The sequence below is a fragment of the Podarcis vaucheri genome (assembly GCF_965113315.1).
Source record: "Podarcis vaucheri genome assembly, chromosome: 12".
NCBI lineage: Eukaryota > Metazoa > Chordata > Lepidosauria > Squamata > Lacertidae > Podarcis > Podarcis vaucheri.
Window position 1 is genome coordinate 65,078,086 of NC_138750.1, and position 17,484 is coordinate 65,095,569.

Consider the following 17,484-nt stretch of genomic DNA (forward strand, 5'->3'; position numbering starts at 1 on the left):
TGAGTTTGACCAAACTGCGGGAGGCAGTGGAAGACCGGAGGGCCTGGCGTGCTCTGGTCATGAAGAGTTGGACACGACTGAAGGACTAGACAACAACAACACTCCCTTGCCAGTTGCTGGAAGCCACCGGAGGGGAGAAGGAGACTCTTGTGGGTTTCCCATAATGGGCCCCCGGTCGGCCCCTGTGAGAACAGAATCCTGGACTAGACCTGCCGCTGGCCTGACTCAGCAGGGCTCTTCCTCTCTTCTTATGGAGCCTCCAGGTCCAGAGGCAGTCTATCTGGACTCCTCGGTCCTTTGGGGAGCTTTTCCTGCTGAGAAGAGGAGGCTGGCTAGAGGGGCTCCCTTGGGCCTGATCCTGCAGCCCCGTCTCTTGCTCTTCCGTCCAGGGCAGGGCAGAGCGGGAGGCACTGCTGGGGACGCAGGGAGCTTCCTCCTGAGCAGGGCTGGGGCTGCTGGCCTCTCCCACGGCCGGCCCTGGGCAGATGGAACTTCTCTGTGCCTTTCTCTTTTTGCGCACAGCGCCCTCCCCTGTTGGCGTGGGGTCTTTGCAGGAGAGCTGCCTTGGCTGTCCTGCCGCTGCGCTTCCTCCCCTGGGGGGGGGGACCCCTCTCTCAGTGCGCTCTGCCTCGCTCCGGGTGTTTGGGGACGCTCAGCCCAAGCTCTGAGCTGGTCACGTTCTCCCCCCTCCTCTGGAAGAGGCTGGTTTTCAGGGGGTGGGCAAAGGGTGCTGGCTCCCTTGGCACCAAGCAGAATGCGGCCTGCTTTCCTTCCAGGTGACGTTTGAGGACGTGGCTGTCTACTTCTCGCCTGAAGAGTGGGCCCAGCTGGCGGCCTGGCAGAAGGCCCTCTACTGGGACGTGATGAAGGAGAACCACCACCTGGTGGCCTCGCTGGGTGAGGGTCCCCCTCGGACAGCCCCCTGGGGAGGGGGGGGAGGGTCGCAGCCGCTGGCCCCAGGACACCCTGGAAGGTGGGGTGGGGGTGATGGCGGACCCTTCAAGTCAAAACAGACAAGTTTCACCGGTGATCCGCTGGATCCCTTGAAGTGCTGGCTTGCCCCATCATCACCAGCTGAAGGCTCCGTGTCCTCCCTTCCCCTTCCAGCCTCCCCCTGAGGCCTGACTTGGGCAGCGTCTCTGAGGGCGGCTACGTGACGTAAAGGGGGCTGAGGCACATGGCCTCCCCAGCCGTGACCATGAGGTGGAGCCTCCATGTCCTACGGCAGTCTTCCTGGGAGGAGGGCTGTTGCCTTCCCTGCTCTCTGAGACCCAGGGGGCTGGGCTGGATGGGGCCCTGCTCTGATCCAGCCACCAGGCTCCTCGACTAGATGTCCCTTGGCGATCCCTTCCGACTCTGCTTCTACGTCCAAACTCTTTCTCCGTGGCCAGGATCCTCTGGGGAGACCAGTTAGGGGCCCTCCCCCTGCTGCTTTCTTGCTCCTCCAGACATGCCACATCCGCCCCACACCTGCCCCCTTCAGGCCCTTGGCTCCCCCTTGGGGCGCCCAAGTCTTTCCCGCAGGGGGTGACTTTCCCACTTTCTCTCCTCGCATGCAGCCCCTGCCCGTGACCCCGAGCCAGAGGTCTTGGGCCGGATGGAGCGAGGGGAGGCCCCTCCGTCTGAGGCCCCCAGGGAGGAAAAGCCGGAAGAGGCTCCCCGAGTGCCCAGCCCAGGTGAGTGAGGCCCCTCAAGGGCTGACGGTCCTGACTGAGTCCTGCCTTTAAGGGAGTTGGGCTGGATGACCCCTGGGGGTCCCTTCAAGCTCTGCAACTTTGTGAGCAGCAAATGTGGCCACTGCTGAACCCGATGCTTATCAGTTGGCATCAGTTGGCGACCTGAAGGGGACAGATCCTGGTGCGCATGTGGGTTGGGCTGGCTATGGAGAGCAGCGAGTGCGAATCCTTTTCTGGAGCTCCTGTCTCCTTTGGGCATCTGCAGGAGAAGCCCACTGACAGGCAGGCAAGTCGGGGGGTGGCATGGAGTCTGGGGGGGTCTTACCCCCAGGGTTACTCCACCCCTGAGGCGTGGCCTCTTATCCAGGACCAGCAGTGAGCAGAGAAAGCTGCTTTACGTTGGCCTTTGGAGCTCAGGCTGGCAGCAATCCCTGGCAGCGTTTTGCTGTCGTGCCCATCCTGCTGCGACCATCAGTGATGTCCGGCTGAGCTTCGGAGTTTCTTCTTCCTTGCAGCAACCGAGGAAGAGATCCAGAAACACAGTGGGATCCGGCTCGATATGCCATACTCCACACGCAGTGCTGAAGGCCGCCTTGGCTTTAGACCCACCAATGCACAAACACACCTTCTTGGCAGAAAGGGAGGGAGGACGGATCGTGCCAGAGCCTGTGGCCTTGAGCTGCTTCACACAGCCCCCCCCCCCCAGCCGGCATCCTGAACACAAACCAGATGTCTGGAGGCGGTTGGAGGATGGATGGCGGCTAACAGATTGAGGTTGAATCCTGACAAGACAGAAGTACTGTTCTTGGGGGGACAGGAGACGGGTGGACGTGAGGACTCTCTGGTCCTGAATGGGGTAACTGTGACCCTGAAGGACCAGGTGCACAGCCTGGGAGTCATTTTGGACTCACAGCTGTCCATGGAGGCACAGGTCAATTCTGTGTCCAGGGCAGCTCCACCTGGTATGCAGGATGAGACCCTGCCTGCCCACAGACTGTCTGGCCAGAGTGGTGCATGCTTCAGTTATCTCCCGCTTGGACTACTGCAATGCGCTCTACGTGGGGCTCCCTTTGAAGGTGACCCGGAAACTACAACTAATCCAGAATGCGGCAGATAGACTGGTGACTGGGAGCGGCCGCTGAGACCACATAACACCGGTCTTGAAAGACCTACATTGGCTCCCAGTACGTTTCCGAGCACAATTTAAAGTGATGGTGCTGACTTTGAAAGCCCTAAACGGCCTCAAAGGCCCAGTAGACCTGAAGGAGTGTCTCCACCCCCATCATCCAGCCTGGACACTGAGGTCCAGCGCCGAGGGCCTTCTGGCGGTTCCCTCCCTGCGAGAAGTGAGGTTACAGGGAACCAGGCAGAGGGCCTTCTCGGTGGTGGCACCTGCCCTGTGGAACACCCTCCCTTCAGATGTCAAGGAGAACAATAACTACCAAACTTTTAGAAGACATCTGTTTAGGGAAGCTTTTAATGTTTATCAGGTTATTGTATTTTAGTGTTTTGTTGGAAGCCGCCGAGAGTGGCTTGGGAAACCCAGCCAGATGGGCGGGGTGTAAATAAATTATTATTATTATTATTATTATTATTAGTAGTAGTAGTAGTAGTAGTAGTAGTATTTTGGGGAAGAGCAACTCAAGCCCCAGACCCAGCAGCCAAGGCCATTTTGCACATACACCCAAATTGCACCAGCAACGCCTCTCCAGGGTTTCTGGCTCGGGGTGGGGCGTTTCCTCAGCCTTTTCTGGAGAGGCCTCCGGGGGTTTAATGGGACCCAGCTTGATTGTAAGCAAGCAAGCAAACTTCAAAGCAGTTTACAAAAAAGTTAAGCCCATAAAATGACCGTGAAGAAAAATTAACAATAATTTAAGACGTTTGAAAAGGGAAAATAACACTAGACTAAAAGCAGCATTAAAACTCACGCCAGCATTCTAAGCACCTGGTTGGCTTGTCTAAACAGGAATGTTTTTTAGCAGGTTCTGAAAGGGGGAAAGGCAAGCAGCTGCCCAGTGTCAATAGGCAGGGAGTTCCAATGGTCAGCTGCTGCCGCACTAGACAATCAAGTTCTGACCGAGGCGGAAGAGGCCTTTGGTGGCACCTGGAACTGTGCCAGTTCCTCTGATCCAAGGGGCACCTGTGGGGCCAGGCGATCTCCTAGGGAGACGGGTCCCAAGCTGTTAAGGGACACTAATAGTAGCTCCAGGAATCCTCTTCCCATCCCTAGTCCTTCAAAACAGGCAGGTGCAATTTGACTCTCCCGTCTAAGGTTCCCTTGAGCTACTGACGTTCTCCTTCCCTCTCCCACTCTCTCCTCTGGGTGCAGCTTCTGGGGCTAAGCGGCAGCTGGAGGTCAGGGGAGGACCAGGCGCGGAGCATCCCTGCAGCAAGACTCAGCCCGAGAAAGCCAAGGCGGGCGCTCTGGGTGAGTGGCGCCAGAAGGCTTCCAAGGCAGCATGCAGTGGTGGTGCCAGGAGGCCTGTTGCAGCTCTGGGGCCCCACTGGGACGGTGCTGGGACTTGGTGGCCCCCCGTGGGAAGGCCCTGCCTTGCAGGAAGAAGGTCCCGGGTTCAAGTCCCGCTGGCCTCTCCAGGAAGGGCTGGGAGAGAGGCCCTGCTGAAACCCTGGAGAGCCTTTGCTGCCGGTCAGTGCAGGCCATCCTGGGCGAGATGGGCCAAGCGTGCCGCTGGATGGCATGGGGCATGTGCCCCCTCTCCACCCTGGGGGTGTCTCCCTGCCCTCCTGGGAGGGGGTGGCGCTGGGTGAATCAGGCTGGCCAGAAAGGGAACCTGAGGGTGGGGGAGGGGCACAGGAGCACAAGGGGGAGCTCTCTGCCAGTGGGGGGGGGGCTACTTGGGTTGCAGGGGAGTTTCTCCAGGGACACAGAGGGTCTCTATCTCCCTCCAGAGCAAGGCTGCTTGTGCCCCTTTGTGACTTGAAATGGGGGGGGGGGTCCGAAATGGGCAGAGTAGATGTTCACAGAGGTTGCGTCACTGGGCGACCTGCAAAAAGCCATCACTTATAGAGGAAGGTTGCCTTGGGGACCTTTTATTTCTTCCCCCAGCCCCCCCCCCGCAACCTTGAGCTTCCTAGCTTGGGGTCCACCCTCTTTCCTAGCCCTGGCATATAGACGTTGTGCCAGGTCACTATTCATTTGTTGGCCTAAAACGACACTCTGGGTCAAAGCAGACAATGCAAACACAACTACGAACATATAGATGCAAACACAACAGAAATCAAGCGAAATCTTGTTTCAAAAGTATTACGATATATCTGTTTTCCTTCCCCAAAGGCCACAGATCATTCAGCTCCTGTCTTGAAGGGTCCTGGGCAGGTGGGGGCAAGGCGGGGGCATGGCTGGCACTCCTGTCTCTCACCTGTATTGACCTGCCCTTTCTCCTCCTTCCCCAGCTGACGCCAAGCCCCACATCAAGCGTGAGGAGCAGCGGGGGGGCCCCCAGGGGCCGGCCACCCACCGCTGCAAGGACTGCGGCCGCACTTTCCCCCAGCGGGACGCCCTGATTTCCCACGTCCTGCGCACCCACTTTGGGGAGCGAGCGCTGCCCTGCCCGCAGTGCGGAAAGTTCTTTGGCAGCGACAGCAGCCTGGCCGCCCACCAGAGCACCCACTCCCTGGAGCGGGTCTTCACCTGCGTCGACTGCAAGGGCAACTTTGTCTACGAGGAGCAGGAGGCGGCCCGGATCCACGCCCAGCTGGCCCTGGGGAAGCTTTTCAAGTGCTTTGGCTGCAGCTGCAAGATCGCCGCCCTCCTGGCCAGAGACCAGAAGCCAGGCGCGCAGGAGGGCTGCCCCCCCTTTGGGCAGCTGGATGCCACCTTCTACAGGTGAGGAGTCTGGGATTGGCGGGAAGGGAGTCCGGGATCACCTCCGGGCCTCTCTGGCCTGAGAAATCCATCTTTGGGGTTTTGAAAAGGGTCTCCCTTATGAGATGGGGGCCTCTCCTTCCTTGGAGGTCTTTCCACAGAGCTTGGCTGGCCATCTCTCAGGGATGCTGGAGCTGAGATTCCCGCATTGCCGGGCGTTGGCCTGGATGACCCTGGGGGTCCCGTCCAGCCCCTTCATTCTGCCTCACTGCCCCCTCCTCTCCTTTTGGTCCCTCAGCCGCCAGCGCGCGATGGATCAGGTCCGCCAGCGGGCCGCCCACTGGACCACCTCGGAGACCAAGGCCTTTGTGGAGCTGTGGGGGGACGACCGCGTCCAGACGGCGCTCTTTGACAACTATCGCAACGAGGTGCAGTACAAGCGGCTGTCGGACAAGATGCGGAAGATGGGCTTCCACCGCAACCTGGAGCAGTGCCGCCAGCGGGCCAAGGACCTGCGCCGGGGGTTCAAGGAGATCCAGGACGGGAACCTGCACTCCAACCGGGCGCGCCAGACCATGCCCTTCTTTGCCCTCCTGGACCGCTTCCTGCTGATGAGCCGGGGGCTGGTGGTGCCCAAGGTGTGCGTCAACAGGACCAAACAGAGGGGGCGCAAGGGCAGGGGGCGCAGGGAGGAGCCCCAGGGGGGAGAAGCCCCCTTCCTGCTTGCCCTGCCTGCCCAGCACCCCAACTTGCGGGACCTGGCGCTGCAGGAGCAGGATCCGTACCTCCATGCCCTGGCGCTCCCCGACTTCCACCTCCAGAGCCGCTTCACAAGCCAGTATCGCCAGGGGGCCGGCCCCCCTGGCTACCAGCTGCCGACCCCCGACCAGGATCCCCCGGCCAACGCTGTGGGGCTGCCCGGCTGCCCGCTGGAGGGGCCCGACGAGGACTCGCCCACCCTGCGGCTGGCGGACTTCTCCCTGCGGCCGCAGGACCCAGACGCCCCCCTCGCCGTGGAGTCCTGCCGGGCAGCCGCTCGCAGCCAGAGCCAGGACCTGGTCCTGAGCCCCATCAATGGGCTTTCAGCCACCAGCAGCCTCTGGTCAGAGATCGCCAGCCTGACTACTACGGAGAACCCCGCTGGCGTGGCAGCCCCAGGAAGCGCCCAGCGTGAGTATTTGCTTAGTGGTTTATTTATTTCTTCACAGTATTTACAGCTTGCCCTTCCTTGAGCGTTTTCCATCCCAGAGCAAAGTAGTAAAACTAAACACAGAAGCACCATATACAAAAACTGCAAAATCATATAAACAGGACCAGTAAACAACTGGAAAACCTCTATCATACGATAAACCAACAAAATTAGAGCAGAGGGGAAAATCATTATATTAAGATCCACAATTGGGGAGGGGGGAGTCAAAGGGGATTATATGTTGATGTTTTTATTTCACTTCTTAACCTGAAGCACCACTTTAGCTAATGGGGCCTCCCACCGCTGCACAATTTCTGTTCTCATCCTGAAGCAAAGTTCTTAACCCAAGGTACTGTTTCTGGGTTAGCGGAGTCTGTAACCTGAAGCGTCTGTAACGCGAGGTACCACTGTATTTAGAAAGCAGCTCATGCCGCCTCTCTTTTTCTCCCTTCCACCCCGTCAGCCTGGCACCCTGGGAAGGCCCCCAGCTCCTCTGCCAAGCGGATGCGTGACCTGCGCTTGCGGCGCAGGAGGCAGCGGGCGGCCATGGCACGGGTGCTGCTGGGGGCCAGCTACCGGCCCAACGACCGGACGGTGTGGAGCAAGACGCAGAAGACGGACTGGTGGGACAACCTGGTGGCCGGGCCGGCCGATGACGGCGAGTGGGTGCGCTACTTCCGCATGTCACGGGAGGCGGTGCTGGAGCTGGTGGAGAGGCTGCGGCCGGTGCTGCAGCGGGAGGACACCAACATGCGGGCCGCCATCCCCGTCGACAAGCGCGTGGCCCTCACGCTCTGGAAGCTGGCCACCTCGGACAGCTACCGCTCGGTGGCCAACCAGTTTGGCGTGGGCGTGTCGACCGCCTCGGTCATCGTCATGGAGGTGTGCGAGGCCATCCACGACGTCCTGCTGCAGCACGTGGTCCAGCTGGGGGACGCCCGGGCCGTCATGGAGGGCTTTGAGCAGCTGGGCTTCCCCAACTGCATTGGCGCCGTGGACGAGACCCACATCCCCATCCTGTGCTCGCCCCACGGCGCCTCGGCCTACATCAACGGCAAGGGGCTGGTCTCCATGGTGCTGCAGGCCCTGGTCGACAGCGCAGGGCGCTTCATGGACGTCTACGCCGGCTGGTCGGGCGGCCTGCAGGACTCGGGCCTGCCGTGGGGCTCCCCGCTCTTCGAGCGCATGGAGAAGGGCACCTTTGGCCCCCAGACCACCACGGAGATTGAGGGGGTGGCGGTGGGCCCCGTCCTGCTGGGGGGTCCTGCCTGCCCCCTGCGGCCCTGGCTGATGAAGCCCTACCCAGAGGCCCCGGAGGGCCCCCGCCAGCGCTTCAACCTCCTGCTGGGCAAGTGCCGCATGGCCGTCAGCTACGCCTTTGAGCGGCTCAAGGGCCGCTGGCGCTGCCTCCTCAAGCGCCTGGACGTGGCCGAGAAGAACGTCCCGCTGGTCATCGTCGCCTGCTGCATCCTCCACAACATCTGCGAGAGCCGCAACGAGGCCATGCAGGAGGGTTGGGAGGAAGGCATGGACTATGCCGACCTGCCCTCGGCTGAGGGCCACGCGGACACCTTCTCGGAGGCGGAAGAAGGGGCCGGGGAGGCGCACGGCGTCCGCGAGGCCTACTGCGCATTCTTCGAGAAGAGGCGGCAGGCGGAGGAGCTCTGAGGGGCGCTGTGCGTTGTGTGTGTTGTGCGAGGACACCCCCTTCCCCACCCCACCCTGTGGGTGCTGCCAAGAAGGGGGGACAGGAACTCAGGCTAACTCAGGTTACAATTCTCTTCCGTGACTTCCCAGGGGGACAGCGTCCAGGGGTCACCCTCGGTGAAATCCCCCTGCTTACCGGTTGCACTGTTTTGACCTTTTATACACCTTTTATAAAAATTGGCTTAATAGCAAGTTTTCACCCTGGACCTCAATAAATCCTTGTTCTTCTTGAAAGGACTTTGGTGGGCGTGTCTTAAATGTGAAATTTCTCAGGTTTCCCCAGTCATGAATGAGGCTAGCAGGATCGGGGGGGGGGCAGGGGGCCCCCAGTTCCCTTTGCAAAACAGAGCTTGGTGCAGGATGTGAATGAGCACAAGAAACACAAGGACTGGGGGGGGGGCACAGTGAAGGGACAAGTACAGTAGGGTGTGCTGACTTTTACAACAAAGTTGTAATGACTTGGAAATTCAAAAGATTTCTTGGTTAAATTAATATAACTTAGTTTTGCTTGGTAAGTAAACTGTGTGTAAGATGGCATGGACATCATTAAAAATGACTGCAGTTATATTTTATATTAATATTTTTACTTTTATTTATTAATCCTATTCATTTTTAGCATTTCCTGACACTTTCAAAAGGTAAAATTAAAATTATTTGGTTTTCCGAAAGCAGTTGATGTGCTTTTTAATCAAATGTAGATTTGCCAAGCTAAACGTTATCTAGTCACAAACTTAAGAAATTTGAATTCTTCACGCCCAGAAACATATTCTTAAGACCGCTCCCTGAAGAAATGTGCAAAAATTAAGTCCCGCCCCATAAAACGACTTGCCCTCCAAGCTCAGGCTGGGAACTCTTACCCAACCGCTATATGTCTTCTTCTGCCCCTGGCAAGCTCCTGAGCCCTGTGGGGAGCCCCTCTCCACCCAGGAAGACCCTTCTTGCCCCCTCCTCCCCAAAGCCCAGGCCTCCAGTTGTCCTCCGCGACGACGGGTTGTTCTGCTGCTTCAGTTTGCCAGAGTTTGCCAAGCTCTCTTGCCCAGAGGTCTGCCCCCAAAGCCCACTGCACATTTTCTAGAGCAGGGGTGGAGAACCAGTGGATTGCCAGATGACAGACTACAATTCCCATCATCCTTGACCATCAGCCAGTGTTTGAACTGAGGAGAGCCACTGGTTAGGCACCTTGATTCTCACATTTGAGGGAAACGGGGGCATCATAGTTAGGAGGGTTCCTCTCCCTGTTGCCCACCAGTGCAGCCAACTTGTCCTCCTGTTAATTTCTGTGATTCTGCCCATTTTTTATACTCAAGAGTGCCTCTGAGCATGTGAGGGGTGTCTTCCCCTCAGCAATTACAATTATTCCTTACACCTCCAGGAGTCTTTTTCAACCTGTCTCAGAGAAGTCCTGCTATGGGGCACTGAAGGAGGCGCTTGCTGCAGCGGCAGCAGCAGATGCTCCAGGAAGGGAGAGTTGCAAGTCAGGTAGAAGAGACCAGTTTCTGCCTCCTCAGCCGGACTTGGGGGAAGGAGACCTTGCTCTATCATTCTGGCTTTGGCCAAACAAGGGACTGGTCTTTGGGTCTGGTTGGGCAGAGAGCAACTGGGTAATGATCCAACGCTCGTCCAACCAGCAAAGAGGATACAGGCACATCCTGTTGCATCAGTGAGCATCCCCACTCTGCGTGCATCTTGCCCCTGAATGGTCCTTGAAGGCACTGTGGCAAGACCTTTGTGGCAGCAAGAAAATCTCTCACTGGGGATGCTGCACTTGGGTAGCTATAACCATTGAGGTGGGTTCAATTTCTCTGCTGCTGAACATTGCGGCAAAACACCTTCTCAGCAGCTAAGCACAGAGGAGCTTGCATCCATGCTGCCATTAACTTTCCACAACCAGTGCTTCGAGCTCTCCCTAGTAGAATGCCACCGTAACAGCAGTTGCCAGCCCTCTACGCACACAGTGAGGCAAAATCATAGCTAGCCAGGTCAAGGTTTTGAGGGGAATTACAGTATCTAGGTATTGTTGTTGTTGTTTAGTCGTTTAGTCGTGTCCGACTCTTCGTGACCCCATGGACCAGAGCACGCCAGGCACTTCTGTCCTCCACTGCCTCCCGCAGTTTGATCAAACTCATGCTAGTAGCTTCAAGAACACCATCCAACCATCTCATTCTCTGTCGTCCCCTTCTCCTTGTGCCCTCCATCTTTCCCAACATCAGGGTCTTTTCCAGGGAGTCCTCTCTTCTCATGAGGTGGCCAAAGTATTGGAGCCTCAGCTTCACGATCTGTCCTTCCAGTGAGCATTCAGGGCTGATTTCCTTCAGAATGGAGAGGTTTGATCTTCTTGCAGTCCATGGGACTATCTAGGTATAAAATCCAATAAATAAAGGAGAGAACAAGCAAGCAAATATTTGAGATCAGTATTACCGGGCTGCTTCAAGAAGGGCAAGAGTCGCTGCTGTATCTGTGGCCATTCTGTCCAAGGAGACTTGCCTTGCCCTAAGGCAAGCTGTGGGTACATAGCTGTCAACTTTCCCCTTTTCTTGCAAGGAATCCTATTCGGAATAAGGGAATTTATTTCCCTTCAAAAAAGGGAAATGTTGACAGCTATGTGTGGGTACAGTGAAAGGGCCACCGCAGACTCTGCAGGGACATCTAGCAACACCTTTCTGTGAATGATGGATACCTAAGACTAAAGCAAAACTGGCTGTGATTCTGCCACAGAATTTTTGTCTCCTGTTTCTGAAGATGGTGCACAATCCTTAAACCTGACAAAGGGTGATCTCTAAGCACCAGAAACAGCTTCTCTTAGGAGCACCCATATCAAATGATAAGTATGGACAGTCTGGAATCCAGCACGACTAATGTTAAGAGAATAAAGGATTTTACTAACATTGTCCAGTTTTCAATCCCTATTCTGTGTTTTGTCTCATAATTGTATGTTGTTGACAGCAAAGAAGGGAGAAAGGAAAGGAAATGAAGGAAGAGACTAATGGTTTGGTGTGTTTTCCCTTATTGACACACACAGTCACAGAATATGAAGGCAGCTTGCATCTGCTGTGGTGGTGGAGAGAGACATGTAGCTGTGACCTGCTTCCAAAAGAAAGGAAACCAAGGTAGACTTCACGCCACCTCAGGAAGCCTCTGGCCTTGCCCAGAGTTGCCACTGCAACGGAGCAAAAGATCAACGGGAAGCTATGCTGAACCGTGCTGATCTAGTTTCCTTCTGGTTATCCCCAAAAATAATTCCAAGCAAATTAAGATATCTGGGAATGTCCCCAACAGTCATAAGATCAAAGAATATTTGGGGAAACTACAGGAGAGACTGGGTATGAAACAGGCCAGGGCAAGCGTGAGTGCAGAATTGCAGAGTTGGAAGGAACCCAAGACAGCATCTAGTCCAACCCCCGCAATGGCTTTGAATCCATCTCTCCAAAAGACTGAGGCAGGGAAGTTATCACGCCACTCTTTATTTAGGAACACAAAACCCTCCCTCTCCCCCCCCCCCACCATGCCTTGGAGTTCTCCTCGTTCTCTTGGCATGCTGCACCTGCCATCTAGAAGAAGAGGCAGCCAATTGCCTTGAAAAATTCCAGCTGGAAAAGAGTCCCAGGCACCCTCCAAGCCAAGTCTCCAGGAATGGAAGTTTTCTCCCAGAGAGAGATCCTTTGCTCTGCCTCCTTCACTGCAATCCACAGCCCCGGAGGCTTCTGGAAGCTGCCTGTGAAAGCGCAGGCCCAGTTGGCTCCATGCCTGGCCCAGCCTGGGCTCACTTCTTCTTCTGTACATGGGCACAGTCATACTTTCCCCGCACGACCTTGAGCTTGACCCCTGGCAGGTCCTGTGTCCTCCCGCCCTCCACCAGGACGATGCTGTGCTCCTGCAGGTTGTGCCCTTCGCCCGGGATGAAGCAGATGGCCTCCTTGCCGTTGCTGAGCCGCACACGGGCGCACTTGCGGTTGGCCGAGTTGGGCTTCTTGGGCTTTCGGATCATGGTCTTCAGCACCACCCCTTTGAGCTGGGGGCAGCCACCGGTGGGGCCGGGCTTTGGCGGAGGCAGCTTGGGGCGGCCTTTGCGGTGCATCTGGTTGAGGGTGGCCATAGGGCAGCTCGGGGGCGGCAGCACCGGCCAGGGTGGTGGAAGGAAGCTGCGAGGGAGGGCAGCAGCTCCTGGCAAAAGAAAAAGGCAAGGGTCAGGAAAGGGCCACCCAAATGACCAAGGGGGTGGAGACACACACACACCCCAGGAAGAAAGGTGGTGGCAATTGGAGCCTCTTGGCTTAGGTGAGTGAGAGGCAACATGGTAGAAGTTGATAAAGTTAAGCCTGGCATGGAGAGAGTGGGTGGAGAAAAGCGTCTCTCTTTCGCCTTAGGACCTCTTGACATGCAATGAAGCTAAATATTAGAAGATTCAGGGCAGATAAAAGGGAGACTTTTTTGACGCAGGGCAGTTAAACTGTGGAACTTGCTCCTCCAGGAAGCAGCGATGGCCACCCACTTAAGACAATTTTACAGAGGAGGAGGAGAGGAGGAGGGCTCTTGGTGATGGCTGTGCTCTGCCTCCGGGCTCAGAAGCAGCAATGCTTCCAAGTACCAGCTTCTGGGAACCCCAAGCCGAAATGGCGTTGCTCTTGTGCTCCGATCCTGCCCCCAGTTGGTGACCGTGGGGAGAGGGTGCTGGCCGGGATCCAGCCAGGCTCTCCTCGGTTCTGACCCTGATCGGAGAGGGCGCCCTGCCCGCCCCACCCCTGGCCCACCCGCGCCCAGGCCAGGCGGGGAGACTGAGGTCCCGCCGGCACAGACGCCCTTCGGGAACCGGCCCCCCTTCCCAGCCCCCTCCCGCCGGGGAGCAGCGGCCCTCCGGGGCGCACGGAGCAGGGCAGGAGGCTCTCCCGCCGGCCGCCTACCCCAGCGCAGAGGAGCCGCCAGCGCCCGCAGCAGCCCCGCCGGAGCCATCCTGCGCCTCGGTCTCGCTTGCCCACCGGGACCGGAAGGAAGGCCCCTGAAAAGGAAGGAAAAGATTGCCGGAGGGAGAACTTCCGGTGTCAACGACAGAGGCCCCGCCCCCGTATTTCACGGCCTGTGACGCCTCCGACTCTGCAGTGCCGGAAGTGACCATAGAGTCCAAGGCGGGATCTTATTTCCGCCATAGAGCTTGCCTATCCTTGGCCGGGCGCTCTCCCTCCAGCCGCTCATTTCGGCGACCTCCAAAGGGAGCGAAGCCGTTTCCTTTGCTCGTCAGTGTTGCGAGAGAGTCGTCAGGGGCAGAGAGGGGAGTAAAGGACAGTGACCCCCCCCCCACTAATATCCGAGTTATATCTTGCTCCCCAAAAAGAGGAATAAAGGGTGCCTGGAAGACTGCATCTTTCCAGGTTTCGGTGAATGGGGTTTCATGTGCCTTTTGCCATGTCTGTCTCATGAAAGGAGTCTGCATATATTCTGGCCGAGGTGCCCCGACTGAGGTGTATCTCGTTCTCCACAAAATGTATCTTTTCAAGTGTATTTTCCTTACAAAATGTAATTGTGAATGTGTTACGCTCAAATCTGGGTGCGGGGTTACTCTGCCACCCAGCTCATCGGACTAAGTCCGTGGGTCCCTGCGGAGGAAAATGAGCTCAGCCGGACGCAGGAGCAACTGCAGAAGATCCAAGGTTCAAGGCGAGATTGAACAGCGAGAAAGGGGTGACATGAACTTTTGAAATTTCCCTCCATATCCCAGAGTACAGTGCAAAATACATCCCAGTTACATCATGAATACATTAAGAAGAAGTTGGGTTACACAGATTACATCACAAATACATTAGGAAGAGTTACAGGTAGGTAGCCGTGTTGGTCTGCCATAGTCAAAATAAAAAAATTCCTTCCAGTAGCACCTTAAAGACCAACTAAGTTAGTTCTTGGTATGAGGGTCTGACAACTTCTGTTTCAGTGTATCTGAAGAAGTGTGCATGCACACGAAAGCTCATACCAAGAACTAACTTAGTTGGTCTTTAAGGTGCTACTGGAAGGAATTTTTCTTATTTTGACAGGAAGAGGTTGGGTTACACAGATTACATCATGAATACATTACACCGGATTAACATATGGAGGAGGGAGGGGGGATATGCAGAGCTGGAGATATGCGCAGATAAGCACATCCTGAGAAGACAATGGTCCATGTATGCATAGTCTGTCACCTGGCATTGCCCGGAGGAAAGGCTTGGCAGAGCGATTTGACAGGATTAGGGTCTTGACACCTTGCTTGAGGGATTATGGAGGACAGGGGAGGTGTCATGGAGTCCTAGAGAAATTGAGCAAATTGGCACGTTGATTTTCTATGAATTTTATAGATTTTAGTCCCTTTTGACATTGACAATTGGAAATAAATGGATATATTGTAGCAAGGAAGAAGGTGAAGAAGACATGCCCCCCCCTTCCGTATCAGAATGTATCTTTACTGAAATGTTGTATTATGCTGTACTTTTCTGAATGTATCCAAAATGTAGTTTTGAAGAATGTAACAACCAAAGTATTTAAAAATGTATGTACTTGACTCAGTTTGTATCCAAAAGGCTGCCAAAAACACACTCTACCACACTGAAAAACGCACAGAGAAACGCAAGAAAACTTGGATGCAATTATCTAAGACGCATGTCGAAAAAGAAACATAAAAGAATTAAATGATACAGACTTCCAACAGATTTATAGTTGTCAAACAACCGAGCTGAAGAAGGCGTGTACTCCGAAACAGGGCCCTGTCCTGGTCACCACTACTGAGTCATACGTCTGATTCACACTCCGGATACTCCTTTTTGGCCCTATTTGATACTTTATTCTTTATTCTGATTTTATATAATGTGGACTCTTTTTGACTGCTATTGAGACTTGTATAAAACAATTGTTGTGCACTGGTATTTCATGTACCTTTGTACTATATCACTGTATATTTGAAACTACATTATTTCTGTACTTAAACGTTGTATCCAAACTTACCATTACTTTAAAACTATCGTACTTACACGTTGTGTTTAAATTTACTACTAGCTTCAAACTGTTATTCTTAGCAGAATATACACGTTTTTCATTTCAACTCTTGAGTAGGAATTATTCCTTATATTGAAACTTTTGGCCAGAGTTCTTGATATATCCTTTTCAGTGCAGTTTCAACAAGAACTCCAATTTCCTGAGCATCTGCATGCTGATTATCAGCAGTTGCAGAGGTATTTTCCTGTAGATAAAGGAGAAGCCAATAAGTAGATCCAGAATTAAATAGGACTGACGCCTCCCAAAAGTCTTCCAACATCCTACTTACCTTATGTTAATCCACTCCTCATGCCATTCATGTCTCTTCCGGCCACCTCCACTGTTCTTGATTTGTATGGAAACCAAAAGGTATAAGAGTCAAGGCAGTCCTTTTCTTTGGGGTCTCACTCCGTTTCATTACATGAGCGGGGACCCTGTTGCAACAGTTTTTGTTTCTTTTCTGTTTTTTTTTTCCAATAAAGGATCAGGCTTTGCTTTTTCCAAATCCTTCTGTGGTCTGTGTCATTTCCCGACCGGTATGGAGCCTCCAATCGCGCTCCTTCCGAGGTCCCGGTCCTCCTTCTGAGACAAGGACCCCTGGGGGGGGGGGGAGGCAATTAATTATTTATTTCATCAGGCTGCAGACACGTGAGCTGGAGGGGAAGCTGCAGAGATTGGTAAATCTTGATTTGCTTTTCAGTTGTTTTTAGTTTTGATTTTTTGAAATGATTTTGTTGTAGGTTTTTTAAAAAATATATTTTAAATGCAAACTGCTTTGAGAGATTTTGTGCTTTAGCAGTACAGTGGTACCTCTGGTTATGTTCTTAATTCTTTCCGGAGGTCCGTTCTTAACCTGAAGCACCACTTTAGCTAATGGGGCCTCTTGCTGCTGCTGTGCTGTTGTTGCACAATTTCTGTTCTCATCCTGAAGCAAAGTACTTAATCCGAGGTAATATTTCTGGGTTAGCAGAGTCTGTAACCTGAAGCGTATGTAACCTGAGGTAAAGGTAAAGGTACCCCTGCCCGTACGGGCCAGTTGTGTCCGACTCTAGGGTTGTGCGCTCATCTCACTTAATAGGCCGGGGGCCAGCGCTGTCCAGAGACACTTCCGGGTCACATGGCCAGCGTGATGAAGCTGCTCTGGCGAGCCAGCACCAGCGCAGCACACGGAAACGCCGTTTACCTTCCCGCTATAAAGCGGTACCTATTTATCTACTTGCACTTAAGGGTGCTTTCGAACTGCTAGGTGGGCAGGAGCTGGGACCGAACGACGGGAGCTCACCCCGCCACGGGGATTCGACCATACGATCGGCAAGTCCTAGGCACTGAGGTTTTACCCACAGCGCCACCCGTGTCCCATAACCTGAGGTACCACTGTACATAAATACTTTTACAAACAAATAAATAAAACAAGTGAAGCTGAGGGTGGCCCACCATGGAGCACAGGGGGCTCCCCGGCCCTTCTTTATTTATTCCTAAAAAAATTTATTGATTTGTTAACACACAAGCAAAAGTGCAAAGGTAACAAAAAGAAGGAAAGTGAAGAATCAAAGATTTATACCACAAAGCACCACGGACTGGAAGGACAAAGTAAAAAGATACAGTGCAGCTCCAAAGGGATAAAAAAAAGTGTTAACTTTATTAAATCTTCCCTGTGGCAGCTGTTCAGATATTTCACAGAATCATCAAATTGTAGAGCTGAAAGAGTTTGATGATGCAGCCTTGACAGCGCACTCTGAGGAAGCTCCGCAGAGACTCACTCACTGTTTTGCTCAAGTCTGCAGAGAGTTTGGCCTCACCACCAGAGCAGCGAAGGCCATCATTCTGGGTCAGGATGTGTCCAGCACTCGACGCATCATTTCTGCATCACTGGACTAGGTGACCCTTGGAATGCCTTCCAACACAACAGTTCTATGCATGAGGTGGAAGATGACGTTGTCTACCTGGGCTCCACCATTAGAAGCAACCACTCCATTGACACTGAGCCGAACAAGCGTATTGGCAAGGCAGCTACGGCAATGGCACATCTCTCCAGTGTCCAATACTTGGTCCTGTTACGGAAAAACCTAGATGTGAGGCTGCTCAGTCACCCA

General features: G+C 54.4%; 2 protein-coding genes across 2 annotated transcripts; one reads left to right on the forward strand and one right to left on the reverse strand.

The window, feature by feature from the left end:
- The first annotated feature begins 501 nt into the window (after nucleotides 1-501).
- On the forward strand, nucleotides 502-8,632 carry LOC309514845 (uncharacterized protein). The gene is made up of 6 exons (XM_082192234.1): nucleotides 502-897; nucleotides 1,560-1,676; nucleotides 4,006-4,104; nucleotides 5,091-5,523; nucleotides 5,801-6,672; nucleotides 7,155-8,632. Exons 1-6 carry the CDS (start codon nucleotides 864-866, stop codon nucleotides 8,357-8,359), a joined length of 2,760 nt encoding a protein of 919 aa, XP_082048360.1. The 5' UTR covers nucleotides 502-863; the 3' UTR covers nucleotides 8,360-8,632.
- Nucleotides 8,633-11,385: 2,753 nt separating this feature from the next.
- On the reverse strand, nucleotides 11,386-13,386 carry MRPS12 (mitochondrial ribosomal protein S12). The gene is made up of 2 exons (XM_082192676.1): nucleotides 13,297-13,386; nucleotides 11,386-12,559 (listed from the first exon to the last, which is right to left on the reverse strand). The coding sequence occupies exons 1-2, from the start codon at nucleotides 13,343-13,345 to the stop codon at nucleotides 12,159-12,161; spliced, it is 450 nt and encodes a 149-aa protein (XP_082048802.1). The 5' UTR covers nucleotides 13,346-13,386; the 3' UTR covers nucleotides 11,386-12,158.
- Nucleotides 13,387-17,484: the final 4,098 nt, after the last annotated feature.